The sequence below is a fragment of the Ambystoma mexicanum genome, chromosome 14 (assembly GCF_040938575.1).
Source record: "Ambystoma mexicanum isolate Mex_15411 chromosome 14, UKY_AmexF1_1, whole genome shotgun sequence".
NCBI classification, from domain to species: domain Eukaryota; kingdom Metazoa; phylum Chordata; class Amphibia; order Caudata; family Ambystomatidae; genus Ambystoma; species Ambystoma mexicanum.
Window position 1 is genome coordinate 158,860,647 of NC_090940.1, and position 18,265 is coordinate 158,878,911.

An 18,265-nucleotide genomic window follows, 5' to 3' on the forward strand; every position below is an offset into this window, starting at 1 on the left:
AAAGCCAGACGTTTGGGGGTCCATACAATATGGATGGAAAGTTGCCTAACAGAGAAATCTTTACCAACACTGAACATAAGTGGCCATTCACGAGTAAGGTAAAAACACTGGGTAAACTGATTTTGCACGGATCCCTATCCCCTCTTGACCAGATTGCTACCAAAATAAATCGATTGCATGCCATGGAGTAGTGTGGCCGTTTAGATGCCTTCCTTCACTGAATGCATTAGTAGGTTTCTTGTGTCCCTTTTTCCAGCCTGAGCATGTCAAGTCAGGAGTTGAACTTAGCCGTTGGCATAGTTTGGCCAGTGAAAAGAACTCACCATTCCCACTGCACTGCATAGGCGTCTCCTGCAATGTTCCAAGTGTCCATCTGGTACCTGCCATTGCAAGACTAGTTTGTGGGGGATTTACGGCAGCCTCCACTGCTTTCCTAGCAGATATTTGTTGAGCAAAGATGCTTCGTTTCTCAAAGGAAGGCTTCTCCTGGAAGAATGACAAGGGAAAAGCACATTTTCAGAAATTCCATGGTATTACGGGCAAAAAGATACCTAAAAAAACAAATCACTATAAGACAATCCGTTACCACTCTGCATCCTGAACAATAACCATAGAAGATAGTGCAATCTTTTTTTTTTTACAAATGTGTCAATCTAGGAGTTGCATATGCTGAACCCCAGAATTGTTAAATGTCTCTGTTCTTCCAATCAGAAGAGATGATGGCATTGTGTGCATTTGAGTTCTGAAACTTTAATTAGAGAATGTGGTGCACCCTATCTCAAAGGACACAAACTTCCCTTTATTACAGTCCACAAATGAGCTGTTGATTTTAACCCAGTTTACAAATTGATCTATTTGTGAGGTCCCTGTTTAAAATATGCTTGATGAAAATAAGTGTGCATCTTAATATCTGAAGGCAGGAGCTACAGCTCTGCACCAGGTCTTTGCATTATAGTAAAACACACAAATCTAATTGGACGCTTCAAGGTTCAGTTTTAACCTCAAGGGAAGGAGGTTGAGACTTTCCTGCCATCAAGGCCGGATCCTAAACGTCCAACAGAATCAGGAACAATCAGGCTATTAAGCTCATAAAACACTGTTAAATTGGGTTATCACTGCTCTGGAATAAGATTAGCCTCGTTTTAGAGCTTTTTCTTGTAAAGCATTCTATTGTTCTATTTGGCCTAGTTTAGCTTGTGTAAAAAAATAAAAATAATGCAATATTTGCAAACATGACCTGAAATCAAACTGATTTGTTACTATTTACTTCCTAATTCCTTATTTTGTCATCGTTTTTATTAATAGTATTAATAATAATAAGTGTATTTGTTTTTAGTTCAAAAAATGAACTTTTACAAAAAATTACCATTTGGACAAACAAACAGCGTTTCAGTTTATTACAATTCATCCCCCTTACACATTTGCATCACATATATTCATATGTATCAACTTTAAAAGTGTTAATTTACGATATTTTTTATATTCCCATACACCTTTAGTTTCCTTTAAAAAGTTTCATTTATAAAAGGTTACATTTATAAAATTTCATTTCATTTAAGGTTTCATTAAGAGAATTTCCTTAAGGGTTTCCTCCTCCGTTAAGCATACAGGTGCAGCTACCCCAAACGTAGCTTCACCTGGGACCACAATCTATACAATGCAATGTGTACTCTCTCTGTATCAGTCTTTAAACAGAAGACCCAGAAGGCATCCGATTTAATAGCATCATATTGGCTCACGAAGTTGCCCAAAACATTCACATTCCAAGTACGCATTTCGGGACATTGTGTCAAGACCTGCCTGGCACTCTCAGGCTCATTTCTGTTTTTACAAATGCGACAAAACTGCTCTTCAACTGGAATTTGGGTATAAACTCCACGCACAGTGAGCAGTGGTAGTTGATTTATGTGCAGTCGCAAACGAAAATCTCTTACCAGCGGGCTCAGGCTTTTTTACCAAGTATTGCTCAGGTTTTAGATATTTGTGCGTTGCGCTTGAAATATGACTATAAATGTTGAGCTTCCCCAATAAATCATAGTTACTTACCCAATCCCAGTTTTCAAGCTTAGTTTTGAAGATTACTTTCCAGGTAATCAAATCGGTTCACCTATTAAAATCAGGTGACCAATCGATCATTTTAAAGCAGTCCTCATTTAAACAATAACAGCTTTTTCCTTTGGTTTTATTAGTAGTACAACTCAAGTAACTTTGGCCTAAGATGCTCAACAATGAACACTGCGGGCAGCTCCTTGATTTCTTATACAATGTACCTCTACGGATCAAAACCTGTGCCCGCAATGCGGTCAGGCCTAATTCAAGCCTGATGGAAGCCATAGGGGTCCCTGCTGAAAGACCAAGAATCGTTCTCCAGATGCGACTCTCCAGAACATTCAACCATGCCAAATCACTCATCTGAAGTGCCTCCAGGGCATAGAGAATTGCTGGTACATACATTTTTATTATGCCTCCCGATGTATGTACTGTGGACTGGCTTGCAAACGTTTTGATTGCGTGTGTACACTGACGGGCCTTTCTTCCCCCGCCCCCCTCGATTATTACATTGTATTTACCATCAGATGAAAATTCAAGTCCCAGATATGGATAGTTGCTTATTTTTTTGAGAGTTCCTAATTTAAATTCAATATCCTGTTTGTAAGCTTTTCTACCCGCTATGACCATCATTTTCGTTGTTTGCATATTGATCACCAGATCATTTTTGTCAACGTAGTCAATTAGTGCCCTGAATTTGGCTTTTGCACCATTTATGGTCCGATCCATAATGACCAAGTCATCTGAGTAAAGTGCGCACCCCATCAGGTTCGAGCCCAGTTTAACCGAGCAGCCAAGTTCTGTTGTTAATGCCATGGGTAAATCCGACAAGTACAGGTTAAACAACAGGGGGCAAACACACATCCCTTTTTTACCCCCCCCACCTCCGTTACCTCATCCGTCAGAGTTCCCCTATCATCAAGTCTCACTTGGTCATTAGCATTAGTGCGAAATCGTATGACAATGTCCATTGAATAGTATTAAAAAGAACCATCATGAATCAAACATATTCTTGAACCTCTCACGCAACCGAGTGAAGATCAATGAAATGCCTGAACACAAGGGATTAAAGGGGATTTATTTAGAATAACTAAAAGAATAGAGCTTAACTGAGGCACAGAACAGGAAGGGTTCTTATCATGGTGGAAAACCCGCAAACAGATGTTTGGATGGCTTCTTTTGGGGTTAAAGAAAGAAGATAATAAGTCACTCTCTGTAGAAACGAATAGTCTTATTGCCTGCGCTCCTGGCCCGGAAAACCATCGTGGATGGTTGTCCTTTCAGACTGAGGTGGTTTTTAATCACTACTTTTCACCAGTCCTCTTGCGGTCATCTTCTTCCTTATCGACTCCAGATGGTAGGAATTGAAGGGTCGCTCCGGGCTACGATCCAAATCGGAGAGGCCACAGAGGATTACAATGCTCATCACGGGAGCTTGGATGGCCTCTGCCCTGCTTTTAGTATGTTAGCTGTGGTAGCAGCGGGAGGGATTCCCACCTCTGATTCCAGGGCTCACTAGGCATTTGCTAACCTTCGCTTCTAGTTGCACTCCTTCTAACCCGCTTTGAATCCTTCCATCTTGGGCTTGCCCTTCTTTCCTCTCACTATTATCTCCTTCCACGTGCTTAAATCCTGGTACCTCGATGATCAGCAGTTTGCTCCACATATAGAGTATTGGCAAGACCTTGCTTTCTACTGCCGCCAGTCTGGATTTCTCCCCTGACCTCTTCCTTCTTAAGGCCCAGGTGTTTTCTTACATTATGGGGATCTCCTCGCCCCGGCTCTGGGATCACATTCTCCCCAACCTCTGGGGTTACTTTCTTTCCACCTATTGGGTTACTTCCTCCCCAACATCTGGGGGTTGTCTCTCACCTTCCTCTGAAGTTCCTCTTCCTGCTCCCAAGCTACCTGCACTACACACCTCCAACTCTCCTCCTCTTCTCTCCAGTTAGCTCCTCTCCTCCAGCTACCTCCAAAGCACGCTCCTTCTCCTGGTCTCGTCTTACTCCAAACTCCCACACCCCCTAGTTGCTCTATACTCGCCCAACCTCACCCCTCGGGTTGGTTTTAAGACATTAGGTTGCAGGTGTGCAGCAGAGTCTAAACTCTGAATGTGTGATTGGTCCGTGTTTCTTTTCCCTGGAAGGAGTTTTCTGCCTGTTCTTTGCCTCTGCCTTTGCCCCCCTTCTCCACTGTTAATCTGATTCTTCTCTTGGCATCGTGCACCTGGCCACCCTCTGTCATTCGGGCCCAGGTACCGGCTCACCCTGCCACCCTCCTGCACTGCCTGCAGGCCACCCTCTGCACTAGGGTTCTGTATCTGTACCCATACAGTCCCCCTCCCACTTTTCTTCTGCACTTATCAGATATACTTTATCTGACAAACTTTCACCTGCCACTTGCTGGCTACACTACCATGGCTTTATCGCCCTTATTTATTTATTTCATTTAATATTTACTCTGTTTCCTCTCCTCTGCTCCACACTTTCCACTCCCCCCCTTCCATCCACTTTCCCCCTTTTCCATGCACGTGCGCTTTCTTAGATGTCACTGGGCCTAGTAAGGTTGCTGTTTTATTTTTTGTTCTCCCCCCTTATTCCCCTCCATTTTTGCCTGGTCGCGCTCTGAACCACTTGTGTACGAGCGCGATTTAAATAAAATATCATTTAATTTCATACTTCTGACATCACTCCCTTTCTCGCAACATATCATGGCAACCTCTGTGCGGTCTGCCATCTTGGATCTCCAGAGACTACTTATCCGTGGGAGCATGTGGCGGACAGAAGGTCCTGCTTATTCTTGTCTGCAGCGTCCTGAAAAATGCAGTAACATATGGACGAAATTAGCTTTTGATTTGGATCAAGCCTACGTCTGCAAACAAGTTGGTTTTGTTAGCAATGCGCGCTAGCTACCAGCAGGAGATTCTGCCCTTTAGAATTTATTTCCTTTATAATGGGGTCTCCCCAGGTATTCTTCCCCCGTATCTATGAGGTGCTACCAGCGGCATTAACCTTCTAAAAGGGGCCATATTGACTATGGATCCTGCAACAATAGGTTTTCAGAACCAGCCCTGAGGGAGGGTTCAGAGTGGCCACCCTTTTATAGGGAACAGGGAAAAGACTCTTAGATTTGGCCAACCTCAATCAAGGCAGATTGTTCAGCATTAAGGATTAGACCTCAGGAATTGTGAGGTGGTGTAATTGTAGAATGTGGCACACACAGAGCACTCAAATACATCAATTTAGACTGTAAGAATAAAAAGAGTATTTAATGTGCCTGAACACACTCAATGCAATGGAAATAAACTTAGGTCCTACTGACAAACTACAAATATACACAATCACATAGGTGTTCTCACTAGGGAACACCAACTCTTAAGATAGTTACAGATAATTCAACTAAATCTATTATAAATAAAACAGGCAATTTAGAAAAAGTTGAAATTCCAGATAAGTATTAATAAAGAAAAAAAAAGGGGGGGTCTGGGAGTCCCTCTACCAGCACGAACACAGCCCATTGACCTGTTCTTTGGTCTACCAGGTCTTTAGCTCACTGTTCATTTGACAGAGGTGACATTTCCCTGCATATCGGTCTTTGTCCTGCCCTGGGGCAGTCCAGCCCCGAAATGCTAGGCAAAGACAAAGACTTATATGCAGGGAAATTTGGGATTGGAGAAACTCCTATTTTGCCCTATAACAAAGATGGGAGTGGTCTCGACCATCAAATAATAAATAACGCAGTCCTAGTGGAGTCTGTCAAATAAAAATGGCCTATGCTAACACAACCCAATGCCTACCCTATCTCTTGTACACAAAGGGTAAAAAGGAAAAATCTATGCAAAAGGAAAAATCAGTGTTCAAAATAAAGCAGTGTGGTTGAACCAGCTCTCCTTCCCACATTAGACCTCACAGATCCACACGTGTGCAGCCTTCACTTGCGGAATAATGTTGCTTTTTCAACTTCAACACACACTGGTCTCTCGTTTTACTTGCCAACTCACTATCTGTGTGCGTCTCTTTCTTGGTTTTGCAATATCCAATTCACAAATCATGGTTAGTACCACAGGCTTGGCCTCACCTCCCCAACTCTGCCGTTCACCCGGAAGGGTTGGTGGCGTCCTTGAAACACAATGCCGTCTTCACTTGTGGGCCTGGCCTTCTCCACGTGTTTTTCGCGGCCTATTGAGGCAACGACCTCCGGTAGGAAACTCCTGGGGTTTTCGACCCGCTGCTTTCGCCCTTTGGTCCGTCGCTCTGCTTCAGTAGCTTTGCCTTCGTCTCGGAAGTTCAGCTCGTACTTGTGTTCTGCCTTGCTCAGAGTGTGTCTTTGAGTTCTGCCTTTTATTCATGTGAGAAGAGCTAATTGGTATCATGTGTATGCACCTAGAGTTAAGTGCCTGACTTTGCCTGACCCGATTAGCGGGACAGGTCCAGTACGATGTGTGAAAGTTAATGTTGTTACTCTGTCACCTTCTTCCTCAGCCCAGTGTTTGTGTAAAAAAGAGGGGGGGATTGGGACTTCGGTGAATCCTAAAGAATAGGAGGAGTTATATAAACAAAAGAGGGGGGGGGGGTTACCACATCTCACCATCGGTTGCCTCACCCCCACTCCCTGAAGACCCCTCACCCAGGTGATCCTTCCGGACTGGTTCACCCCCAGTAACTAGATCCGAACGCAATGGCTATGTCCTCGCCACCAGTCCCTGAGGACTAGCGGGTTAGAAGAAGATTGAGTATAGGTGCACACCTCTAGTTCAATGAAGATTATTAGGTAATTTGAAGTTATATTCAAATCATTTTAGGTGCTGGGGAGGAACTGGAGTCATGGCACAATACCCCGACACACAAAACGAAAAAAGAAAAGGATTCAACCTAGGAATCCTCCCGTCCCCTGCACACTTTTAAATGTTTGGATCAAGTCCAATACTGTTCTTTTTATACATCAACAGAATGTTCAGGAGTAGTACTTCATAATGATTAAAAAAGAAATGTCAATAGACAAAATTATACAGATATTTTTTATGTCACAAATAATGTGATTCAATTCTTTCGAGATGAAATTTACAACGTTAAGAAGCACAAATGGTATCAAAAGATCACATCAAGTTTGGAGAGAAAAAATGAAAAGCGAAACAAGATTTTTTCTGAAGAAAGAGATGTATACATATGGAATCCAATTCACTTGGCGACACGTTTCGAGGATACTTTCCTCTTCTTCATATGGCCCAAATTGGATTCTTAACACAAAAAGAAAACATTCATTCAGTTGCTTGTAAAAAACAAAAACTATTATTCAATTTCAGTGAATTATACAGTTACATAATGTGCAAATGTAATTCTCCATGACTTTTGATAATGCTGAATCTCCTCATTAACCGAAATTCAAAATTACATAACTTGTTCTTATATGGTAATTAGGCTAGTATAGTGTTGTTCATGAAAACATGAACATTGGCTTGGTACTCATCATTGGATCTGGGTTAGGGAAACCTGTATGCGAAGTCTGAGCATTATGCCTTTAGGCTTGTGGTGAACAAGTCTAAAGGAAGATAACCCCAGAGGGAGAAGACATTGTCTAGAATTCCTCTGTTGAGTTGCTATTCGTGTTCCTCGGTTAGAGGATCTCTGCTTAGAGAGTCTGCTAGAGAATTGAGTACCCCTGGAACGTGTTGAGACATTAGGAACATGTTCCGTTTCAGTGCCCACTTCTACATTTTCTGGGGTAGCCTGGACAGACTTGGAGTGTATGTGTCTCCCTGCTAGTTTATGTACAACATGGCCGTGGTGCTGTCTGTGAGGACTTGCACTGTTTGGCCTGTTAGATGCAGTTGGAAAGCATGCAGGGCTTTGAGCACATCTAGTAGTTCTAGAAGATGTATGTGGTTTTGGGCTGTGTTCTGTGTCCACAGGCCATGCACTGTGTGGTGCAGGTAATGGGCTCCCCATCCGGAGAGTGAGGCGTCTGTTGTAATTACTGCTTGTACTGGACGTTTGTGAAATGGTTTCCCTTTTCACAGATTTTCTTTTGACCACCAGCGAAGTGCTTCTACTAGGGTTAGCGAAACAACCACTAGATCGTCCCACTGACCACTTGCCTGAGACCACAGATTCGCTAACCACTCCTGCATTGGGCGCATGCGTAACCGTGCATGTATAACCAGATAAATGCATGAAGCCATCATCACGAGCAGGCGCATTGCCTTGCATACGTTTATTTGGTGACCAGCCAGATAATGCCGTATTTGCAGCAGTATTGTTTTTAACTCTTGTTTGAGGGGATAGCTCCTAGGAACTGTTTAGTTTGGCTTGGAATGAGGCTCAATTTTTTCCTGTTGATTTAGAATCCCAATTGGAACAGAAGGTTGATTGTTCAATCACTTCAATCTATGGGTCAGAGCCTCTTGGCGGTCCCCTTTGTCAGAACGACAACATAGGGCGACAGGCGTTTTTCTTCCTTTGGTCCTCATTCCTGGAATTCTCTACCAATAGAACTTTGACAAATTGAGTATTTATCTATTTTCATGTAGCAACCTAAAATGTATATTTTTATGTAATCTGCTGTTATCAAATAATACAAGTATCGAACTATAGTCCAGGTAAGTCTATGACTGTTTTCATTAACATCTGCGCATCGATGCAGTTCTGCTTGGATCCCACAGGTTATACGCGTTATAATTGTTAAAATCAAATCATTGTTCTTTGTGTATTTTGCTTGCAAATTTGAGGGGAATCCCCTGTTATCAGCCAGTCGTCCAGATAAGGGTACACTGGGATTGTCTGCGTAAGTGTGGCACTACTACCGCCAAGACCTTGGTGAATACCCTTGGAGCAGGGGCTGTGCCGAAGGGTAGCACCTTGAATTGGTAGTGTTGATTTGCTATCTTGTAGCGCAGGAATTTTCTGTGCGCTGGGAACATTGAACTATGAAAGTATGCATCTTTCATGTCCAATGTTGCCATGTAGTTAGTTCCCTTGTTTTCGCCGTGGGATTACTACTTGTAGCGTTGTCATGCAAAACCTTTGTGGCTTGACATATGTGTTTGCAGGGTTCAGGTCTAGGACAGGGCGCGTTGTAAGGTCTTTCATTAGCACAAGGAAGTCCATTGGATAGATACCCTCGTTACCTGGTTTGCCGGGACGATTTCGATGGCATCCTTTTCTAGCAGTGATTTGACCGTCTTAAGCAGAATGCGCTGTTCCACCTGCGTTGTCGGTCTTTGTCTTGGCAGGTGGTACACCCTTGGTGTCTCTATGGGTTCTATACAACAGCTTCTCTCTACGTTGGAAAGTACCCACTTGTTTGATGCGATTCCCTCCCATCCGTGGGTAAAATGACAAATGCGAGCTCCTACTGGAGAAGCATGGGAGGAGACCTGGAGCTGGTGGTCATTGGTTTGGTGGGGTGGAGCCTCTGGTGGAGCAGGATCTGCCCCTACTTCTCGACTGTCATCCCCCCCTTTGAAAATGTTGCTGGGAGGATTGCCCTTGCGAGGAACACCAAGAAGAAGCGTTTCCCGATTATAGTTAGAGGACCGCTGGTAGTTTTGTCCTCAAAACGGTGTGTATTAAATGCGCCTCTTTGCACAAAAGGTTTATTCGTGAGCTGTCCCAGGGACTTGAGGGTGGCGTACTCCTCTTTAGCACTTTTCAGTGCATCCGAGGCTGCTTTCCCAAATAAGGCGTTTGGTTCAATCAGCATATTTAGCAGGGTGGCTTGGCTTTCCAGTTTAAAGCTGGATTGTCGTGGCCATGCATGGTGCTTAATGAGGGTACCTTCAGCTACTATACGGCCTGCATTATCCACTGCGTCCAGATTATTCCTCAGGATGCAATTTGCCACCTGCTTACCCTCAGCCACTGTTTTTAAAAGCTGTGTTTTAAGCGGCTCTGGGACAGAGTCGATTTGTTGAGAGATCTTGTCCCATTTGTGGCAATTATAACTTGCCAAAGGTGTGGTGTTATTGGCTATCCTTAACCACTATGCAGCCGAGGAAGCTACTTTCCTGCCCAGTGTATATATTTTGTTGCTCTCCTTGTCAGTAGGGGCTTCAGCAGAGGCTAAGGGCATGCCCACTCTCTTTCTTGTGGTAGTTACGAGAGAGTCAGGCTTTAATTGACCCCTGATTTACAGTGGGTCTGAGGGGGCTGGTCTGAACATCTTTTCAATATAGGGGTTAACTGCCCTCGAAAGGTTGGGGGTAAGTAATCAATACTGAATGCGCCTCTTGATGAACTGCAGGAGTGGTATAAACTGAGCTCCAGACCTCTTATCCCCAAGGATGTCGTCTACAAAGTCCTTGTTGACTTGTGCCTCTTGGGTATCAATTTCTAAATATTCGGCAGCTTTTAAGAGGAGCTCATTATACTGCAGCTGATTATCCACAGGGGAGTCAGTCACGGGTTGGTCACGATGGTCCAGCGATTGTATGATGTAGACATCATCGTCATCATAATATTGGTCCATGTCATCTAGGTCCCATTTGTCACCTTGGTCTGCTATTGAACCAGGGTCCTGCGTGCCTGAAGTGTCAATGTAGTATAGGTCTTCGGGTATGTTTTGTGAGGTACTAGGCTGGGCAGTGTCCAGACAAGGTCTTTTGTCAGCAGGCTGTTCTTTAGCTGCCTTCCCTTGAGAGGGTCCTTGGAGGCTGGACAGTTGATCAGAGTGTTGATCAAGAAAATCAACAAAGCTTGACATTCTCCTCATTACTCTATCAAATTGTTCAGGGGTGCATTGGGTAGAGCTCGGAAAACCTGTGGGAACAGGGGTAGAGTAAGCCTCTGATGTAGAGGGTTGTTTGTGGAGTATTGCCTCTGACAAGGTGTCACTAGGGGCACAGTGTTCCTTATCCTTTCAAATAGGGGATTTAGAGGGTAGTGTCACGACCCTCAGCCCTGATCCCCACTGGCAAGCCCATTGGCCAGGTGGAATCAGGGCTCGGATCACTAATAAGGCCTGGCATCCACTTCTTAGGCCCTCTTGGGGCCCGTCCTGGCGCCTTTGGCGCCAGACTCATCAGTAAGGAAAGACATCTGCTTGAGGAACTACTTTATTTAGGCTTTCAGCCAACATGGAGGCATCCACATAGCTTGATTCCTAGAACCAAGCTATGCGGTCTAGTGTTTTGGGTGTGGTGGCCTAGGGACTACTTTACCTGGACTACTTTACAGTGGCTATTTAAACCACACCCGAACAAGACAACACGCTTCGCGTTACTTTGCCTCTAGCAACGTGACACTCACCGTGTCCAGCTTTCTCACGAGCCTGGTGAATTCCGGACCTGCAGAAAAACCAAGATCATCATTAGCAGCAGAATCTTACCTGCATTCATCATCCTTCACTGCTCGCAGCTCCTGGGCAGCTCTGTTGGTGGAGTTCACCGCCCGGATCGAAGGACCTGAGAAAAGGAGAAGATATCCTTAAAGGAGGTATTGGAGACATTACAACCACAAAGCGCTTAAAGACTTACCTGGTTGGTTGCTTTTCGTCCGGCTTAGCTCCGGAACTCCATCTGCGCTGGGAACTCACCGCGACCTATGAAAAGAGAAAAGCACAGGTCAGTGAGGACAAGACATGGCTGCGCTACGCAAAGTGCCTCCTTACCGCATCATAGCGCTATAGCGCGTCATCATCTCCCGGTGAGAACCAGCATAACCAGTTCTTCAAGCGGACACTCCGCGCTCCTAGGGAGATAAAAAAAGAGACATTTAGAACAGAGAAAAGGCATGCAAGAATGACGATGACATCAGTCGCAATAAGACCTACCTGAAAGACACTACAAGGGCAGCAGTCAGTGAAGTAACTGGACCGCCCGTGCCCACAAAAGACAACGCGCCCCTGCCCAGAGAACAGGACGGAGAGCCCACCGATTCTGACAACCAGGTGAGAAGAGAACCTGGAGGGGCTGGAAACACAAGGGAGGTGGGGGAAACCTTACCTTGGTCTCCCAGTCCTAATATAGTCTTCATTTCCAGGCGGAATCCCATCAACACCGAGACCACACCAGGGAATCATCGGGAAGGGCACCAACGACCAACTGGCTGGGTGACGTCCCCGTGCATACCAGGTGAGCGTAACAGGTAGGGGCATCAAATATTTAGTGTGCTTCGACTTTTTGGACCCGAGGAGAGTGTCTGGAACATGTTTTTTAAAGAGTTCTCTCATTTTGAATTTATGGAAAAGGGCCGTCGAAGCGTCTTTCGGTGCACGTTCGCCAGTACCAGAGGATTAGTCCGTTTTTCTCACGGTGTCAGAAACAGTCTTCGGCATCTGTTTTGGGGGCCTGTCATGTGGCGAACACGAACACGATGGCCCAGAGGACAGGGACTTTTCAGACCTTCCCTTCGACACCGCGTGTTGCTTATTGGTCGATGATGCAGTCAACTGTCAGCATTGGAAATGTGTTTTGTGTGGCGTGCAGTGTGGTTGCTTGAGCCGCCGGGTGTCGTCTCCGCAGCAGAAGCGCCGGCCTGCCTGTTGGAGTCGGTGGCTCACACATAGGAAACCATCAGGTCCCGATCGCCCTCTGCATCACGTAGGACGGCGATGCTGCCATTGCTGGAGGCTCCCTCCATGTCCATGGCTCCCACAGCCTGCACGGCGTGATGGGACCAGCGCTTAGTCTTCCGGTCCTTTTGTGTCTTGGGCCAAAAAAGTTTGCAGACCTTGCAATGCTTTTCGGAATGGTCCCTGGGGAGGCAGAGGTTTCACACCCTATATGCGAGTCCTTCCAGGGAAACATCCTGTTACAGGAAGGGCAAAATTTAAATGGTGTGTTTTCATGATATGATATGTTATTTATAACGCACTTAATACCCAGAGGTTTCTAAGCACAGACCCGGGGATTGAACCTGTGTTGCTCCGTGTCATCTTGCTTCCAAGACGATCACGTCGCCCCTGAGCTATCCCTCCCATGACATAGTATGGAATGATGGCATCTCAGCCATAGAAAAGGAAGAATAGGGAATTCTCTAAAGACAGATGTTATGACCTCATCCCACTCTCCCAACTGTGAAGCCATGAGGCCCGATAGGGCCTGGGTAGGCCACATTCAAAATTTGTTGAGACAGTTGAAGCAGTGGTTGTCGAAGAATCTGTCCTTGAAATCCGTCGCGGCTGTCGAAAAGGAAAGAAAGAAGTCTTAATTTAAACTTCTATAAGTAAAGGCGTTAGCTAGAAGAAGGAACTCTGCAATTTGTGTCCAACTATGATGGCGGAAAAAAACTATCTGAGGGACCGCGACGCGTGAAGGACCATGAGTTTTAAAAACAAATAATGTAATACTCTGCGGCTACAACTATATGTTGGCCTATGCAGATCCACAAGCCTCAGAAATATATGTACAGAAAAAAGAGGGGTGGCAGGGGCACGACTCTAGGTCCCAGTTGCAATCGGGTCCACTCCAGACTGCAGCGATGTTCTCCTCCAAGCACGCTTTCATACCTCACCAATCTTGAGGGAGACAGATCTAATTCAGGTGTGCAAGGTTGGATCCTTCTGGTAAGTACCAGGATGTTGCAGCAAGGAATTCTGGTTCGTTTAGTTTGGAGCCAGCCAGGATTCAACTCTTCCCCATTCTTCAATATTTGCCTTCAGTCGGGAGGGGCAGAGTTACCACCAGTGTAGTACTCCAAAGTCAGTCATAGGCAGCCTGGGTGCAGCCCCTGTGGAGCCCCAGACTCAAGTAACATGTACAGACAAAAAAGGGTGGCATATATATACATAGATTTCAAGTGAAATTGTTCCAGAGAGGCATTATTGAAAAGCTAGTCACATGTTAGCCAAATGGACTCTAGCTTCATAAATACAGTATGTACACAGCTAGAAAGGGATTCAGTAGGAAAATAATACACATTAAATACCTCAGAGTGTGTTATTCAGACATTGTTTTAAATAAATGGTACTCCTTTGTGAGCCTGGAAGAATTTTGCTCACATTTATGGCTCTCTGTTTAATTATTTGTCCACATATCATTTGTGAAGGCGAAAATACCAGACTGTAGCTCTCATCAGTGCCCCTGTCCTTTTTGCTTATTTCCCAAGTGACATACTTTTCCATAAATTATGTAAGATATTCCTTTTTGCAGCTTTCATTCTCTTTCAATTAGAACCCCAACTTATCTGCCCAATGATTTGTGACCTTCACCTATTTTAGTGAATGAGGCCTTTATATCTCGCTCACTTTTATTTTGGGGTCTCTACTCTTTCATTGAAGAAACTATTGTAGGTGGGGCAGTCCCTAATTGGTCTCTATTTTGTCGTACTCCCACTTCCTTTCTGTGTAACAGTGCAGGTAAACCGTGTTCACCTTTTCCTTTAAGGGTATATGTCCCTTACTCAGTGTAGCCCAGACAGTCTCATGACATTGGTACCTTATTTGTACACTTTCTGGGTGCCCTCCTGGACAACTTTACTTTTTTACAGTGAGTTACCCACTGTACGATTGTAGTGGCCAAAATGAGTAACAGTGTTTACGTCCTCTCTTTGGCCGTCTTCCTGCCAGGCAGGGGTAGCAAATGGTCATACATGGTCCTTCACTTTGCTGGCTTTGACCAGAGCCCGGTACGCAGCCTTTGTGTGCTGGAAACTGGTTTAAACTGGAAAATGAGCACTAGATACCATAAATCCACCATTCAAACCAAGGTGAGGTCATGGCTATGTCTGCGTTAGCTACCCACCACTGGATAGCCATTCAGAGTTTGAATGTTGCAGGTTCTCTGAAAGGTGGTCTGGGGTCAGGCCCAGCCCAAAATTCTGTACATCATGAGGGGATCTGAATACATTCAGGAAGTCAACAAACTGCACCGGAACAGAGGATCCAAAGCTTGAGAGACCACAAAGGAACGCTTGGAAGCAGTTGTGAGTACTACCAAAGCCAACAACTGAACGGGAAGCTCTGTGCTCTATCGATCAGGGAGCCGTGCTGTTGTCTCCCTCTCTTGAGCCAGTAGGAACAACTGGTATACTGTCGTTGCATGTCTCCTGGAAGTTCCTGCAGGCCATATGTCTGTCGTCCTGCAACCTATGAAGTGGCGACCTTTCTGTGCCTGGACATCATGTGGCCCCAGGGATGCACAACACATTGAGCAATATTTTTGAGGATCTCTTGTGAGATGGTCAGGGATCTGAGCTATCTATCAGTAACTCCATTTTATCACCCACCAAGTCAGCAGGTTTGTTCCTCTTTTTACACAAGTGCACATAGAGTGATTGACATAATTAGAGCTTTCATTTGTGTGACCATTTCCCATTAGCTTTATGGTTCCCGGCAGCTGTTGTGCATGTGCCCCACCCCTAACGCCCCTAAGTGATAAATACCCTGTGAGCCCTGTTGGAAACAGGTTGTGTAATCAAGGCAGCCTGCAGACTCGAGCATCAGGTTCTCTGTGCTCATGCAAGTCTTTCCTGGCTGATTGCTATGCGGCGCAGGGCATGAATGTTTGCTACCAGCAAATTCAATCGCCAACATATCTTTCTGATTTGGCTCTGCTCAGGTTTCAGGCCAGAGTTTGTGCACTCAGTGGACCCTAATTTCCTGCTACCACTCCACGCCTGAAACTGTGATACAGCACCACGGAAATTACTTGCTATAGCTGAATATGTTAAACACTAAACACTGACCTTGATTTCCATGGGGTTTCCGTTCTGGGAGCCCATCTTTAAGCTCTGGGTCCTATAGGAAGTCCGGTCTTTCACATCCAGGATGCCTATTTTCCCCGGACTAACCTGGCACCTTTTTATGCCCTCCGACTCTGGTTGTGGTCATACCCATGCTGCGAGAGGTCCTCTCAGTCCTCTCTTCCTTCCTCTTCCCAGTTATGATTCCTCAGTCTTTACTGGCGAGGTCCCGTCCTGTTAGAAAAGAGACCACCATACTATCTGCCCACATTCCCAAGCTGTCCCTGGCTTTGATGGTGCTGTGGCAGTGGCTCCGTCCTGCTGAGCGTCACCCTGAAACTCTCTTGGACACCAACTTATTTATTTATTTATTACATTTGTTACACACCCAGACCCTTAGGTATCACGGCGTGGTTACAGGGCGAAAATTCACATGTTAGACACAATTATTCACATATTGCACAATGCAATATGTGAATAATTCAAGAACATGATTGTATTCAGTTACACAACGATGGTCGGTACAGGTTGAGTATGGCAAATTTACACTCACTTAATGCAGTTATCCTTTCTTCTAATTAAAGAGCCAAGTTTTGAGTGTCTTTTTGAATCCTGAGAAGGAGCCCTCTTCTTTGATGCTATTGGGGAGGGAGTTCCAATGTTTGGGGGCTAGGTATTGGAAACTGCTGCCCCCTGCTTTAGTATTCTAGTAACGGGGTATCTCTAGAAGTCGGAGGTTGTTGGACCTTAGTGTTCTTGTAAATACTTTTTTTTTTAATGGCTTTGTTTAAGTACTTGGGAGCTGTATCCTGATGGCATTTGTAGGTTATGCAGTGTTTTGAAGATTATTTTTTTTCTGCAACGGGTAGCCAGTGGTGATCTTTCCTGATCTTAGATATATGGTCTGATTTCCTGATGCCTAAGGCTGCTCTTAGGGCTTTATTTTGTATAAATTGTAGCTTTTTCAAATTAGATTTTGAGGTACCTAATAGTAAAACATTACAATAGTCGAGTCGCGAAAGAATCAGCGCTCTAGCCAGAGTAACGCAGTTAGCAGGGGTGAGGAATTGTCTGCTTAACGCAATTAGGTTTGCTGTATATGATGTGGTGGACGAGAGACTGCTGATGTCTTTAGTCATGGAAAGATTAGCATCCAGGTAAACTCCTAGAGTTTTTACTTGTTTCAGGACTGGTATCATGGTACCATCAATGTTTATGGAAGCATAGTCAAGGTGAAGGGCACTAATGTTAGATTGGGAGCCCACGATCAGAATTTCGGTCTTCACATCATTGAGACAAAGGCTATTTAGGGCCATCCAGTTTTGGATAATAGCATATATTTTGTTAATGAGTATGGTGTCTTGTGTATACCCGAGAGCGGGATGAGGATCTGGGTGTCATCCGCAAAGTTGGTGTAGATGACACCCATATCATCTAAGGCTGAGAAAAAGGAGCTTTGTGTATGCGTTGTAGAGTGTGGGTGAGAGGTAAGAGCCTTGTGGCACTCCAATGGGGACAGGGATGGGGTCAGCTGCTTCCTTGCCTATAGTGACTCTAGAGGTGTCAGCTAGGAAGGATTTAATCCACATAGTTGCATCCGTGGAGAAGTTAAAGTAATTTGCTAGTGTGGAACAGAGTTTATCATGATCCACTAAATCAAACGCAGCAGAAAGGTCTAATAGCAGGAGGATACAGAGTGTGCCTGAGTCTCTAATGGCGTCCATCTGGATTTTGAGATCCAGTAGAGCCGTTTCAGTGCTGTGGTTTGGCCAGAACCCAGATTGTCTTGAGCCGAGAAGTTGGTTATTTTCTAAGTGGGCCTGCATTTGATTATAGGCGATTTTATCAATGATTTTGAGTAGAAAGGGGACTGTCATTATTGGATGGTAATTAGTGGGTACAGTAAGGTCTAGAGAGGGTTTCTTTAGCTGTGGGGTGACCCAGGCTTCCTTGATGCTAGCTGGGACCAAGTTGGCTTTGAATGAGGCATTCACGAAATTAGTAATGATGGCTGTGAGTGCGTGAGCGCATGATTTAACTATTTGAGCTGGGACGGAGTCTCCTTTGCAATTAGAAGCTTTAAGCTTGGAGATGGTGTCGCAGACTAGTTCTTGGGAGACAGGAGTGAAGGTAAATAATGGGCTGGTATTAGTAATGGGGTTAATAGGGTGTTTGTCGTTGGTGGGTTTGTTTGCTAGTAGTTCCTTTTTGGTTGTAATTTTGGTTTGTAACAATTTAATTTTGGTAGCTAGAGCATCTTGTATGGTAGTGCACCATTCTTTGCTCGGCTTGATAGGGTTAGTGATGGGGATTAGGTTTTCCAATTCTCTGAGGATGGAAAATAACTCTTTAGAATCAGAGGCCACATTGTTGATCCGCATATTATAGGCATTCGCTTTGGTTGAAATGATTGCTCACTTATAATTTTTGTTAGACAATAGGAAGGCATTTTCTGATTCTGGTGTGGGATTTTTCCTATAGGCATGTTCCAGGGCGCGTTTCTTTCTTCTAAGATCGACCAAGTCATCATTAAACCAGAAGCATGACTGTTTATCGGTACGTTTCGTTTTGGTGGGTAGGGGTGCTACCGCGTTAATAGT

At 44.7% G+C, this 18,265-nt stretch overlaps 1 protein-coding gene across 3 annotated transcripts in view; it reads right to left on the reverse strand.

Annotated features, from left to right (window-relative positions):
* RPAP1 (RNA polymerase II associated protein 1) overlaps nt 1-18,265 on the reverse strand; it is an 850,859-nt gene that overhangs the window by 664,270 nt on the left and 168,324 nt on the right. For all 3 annotated transcript variants that reach the window (XM_069638789.1, XM_069638790.1, XM_069638791.1), the window contains exon 5: nt 324-486. In XM_069638789.1, coding sequence (XP_069494890.1) covers nt 324-486 — 163 coding nt within the window. The remainder of the gene's footprint in view (nt 1-323; nt 487-18,265) is intronic.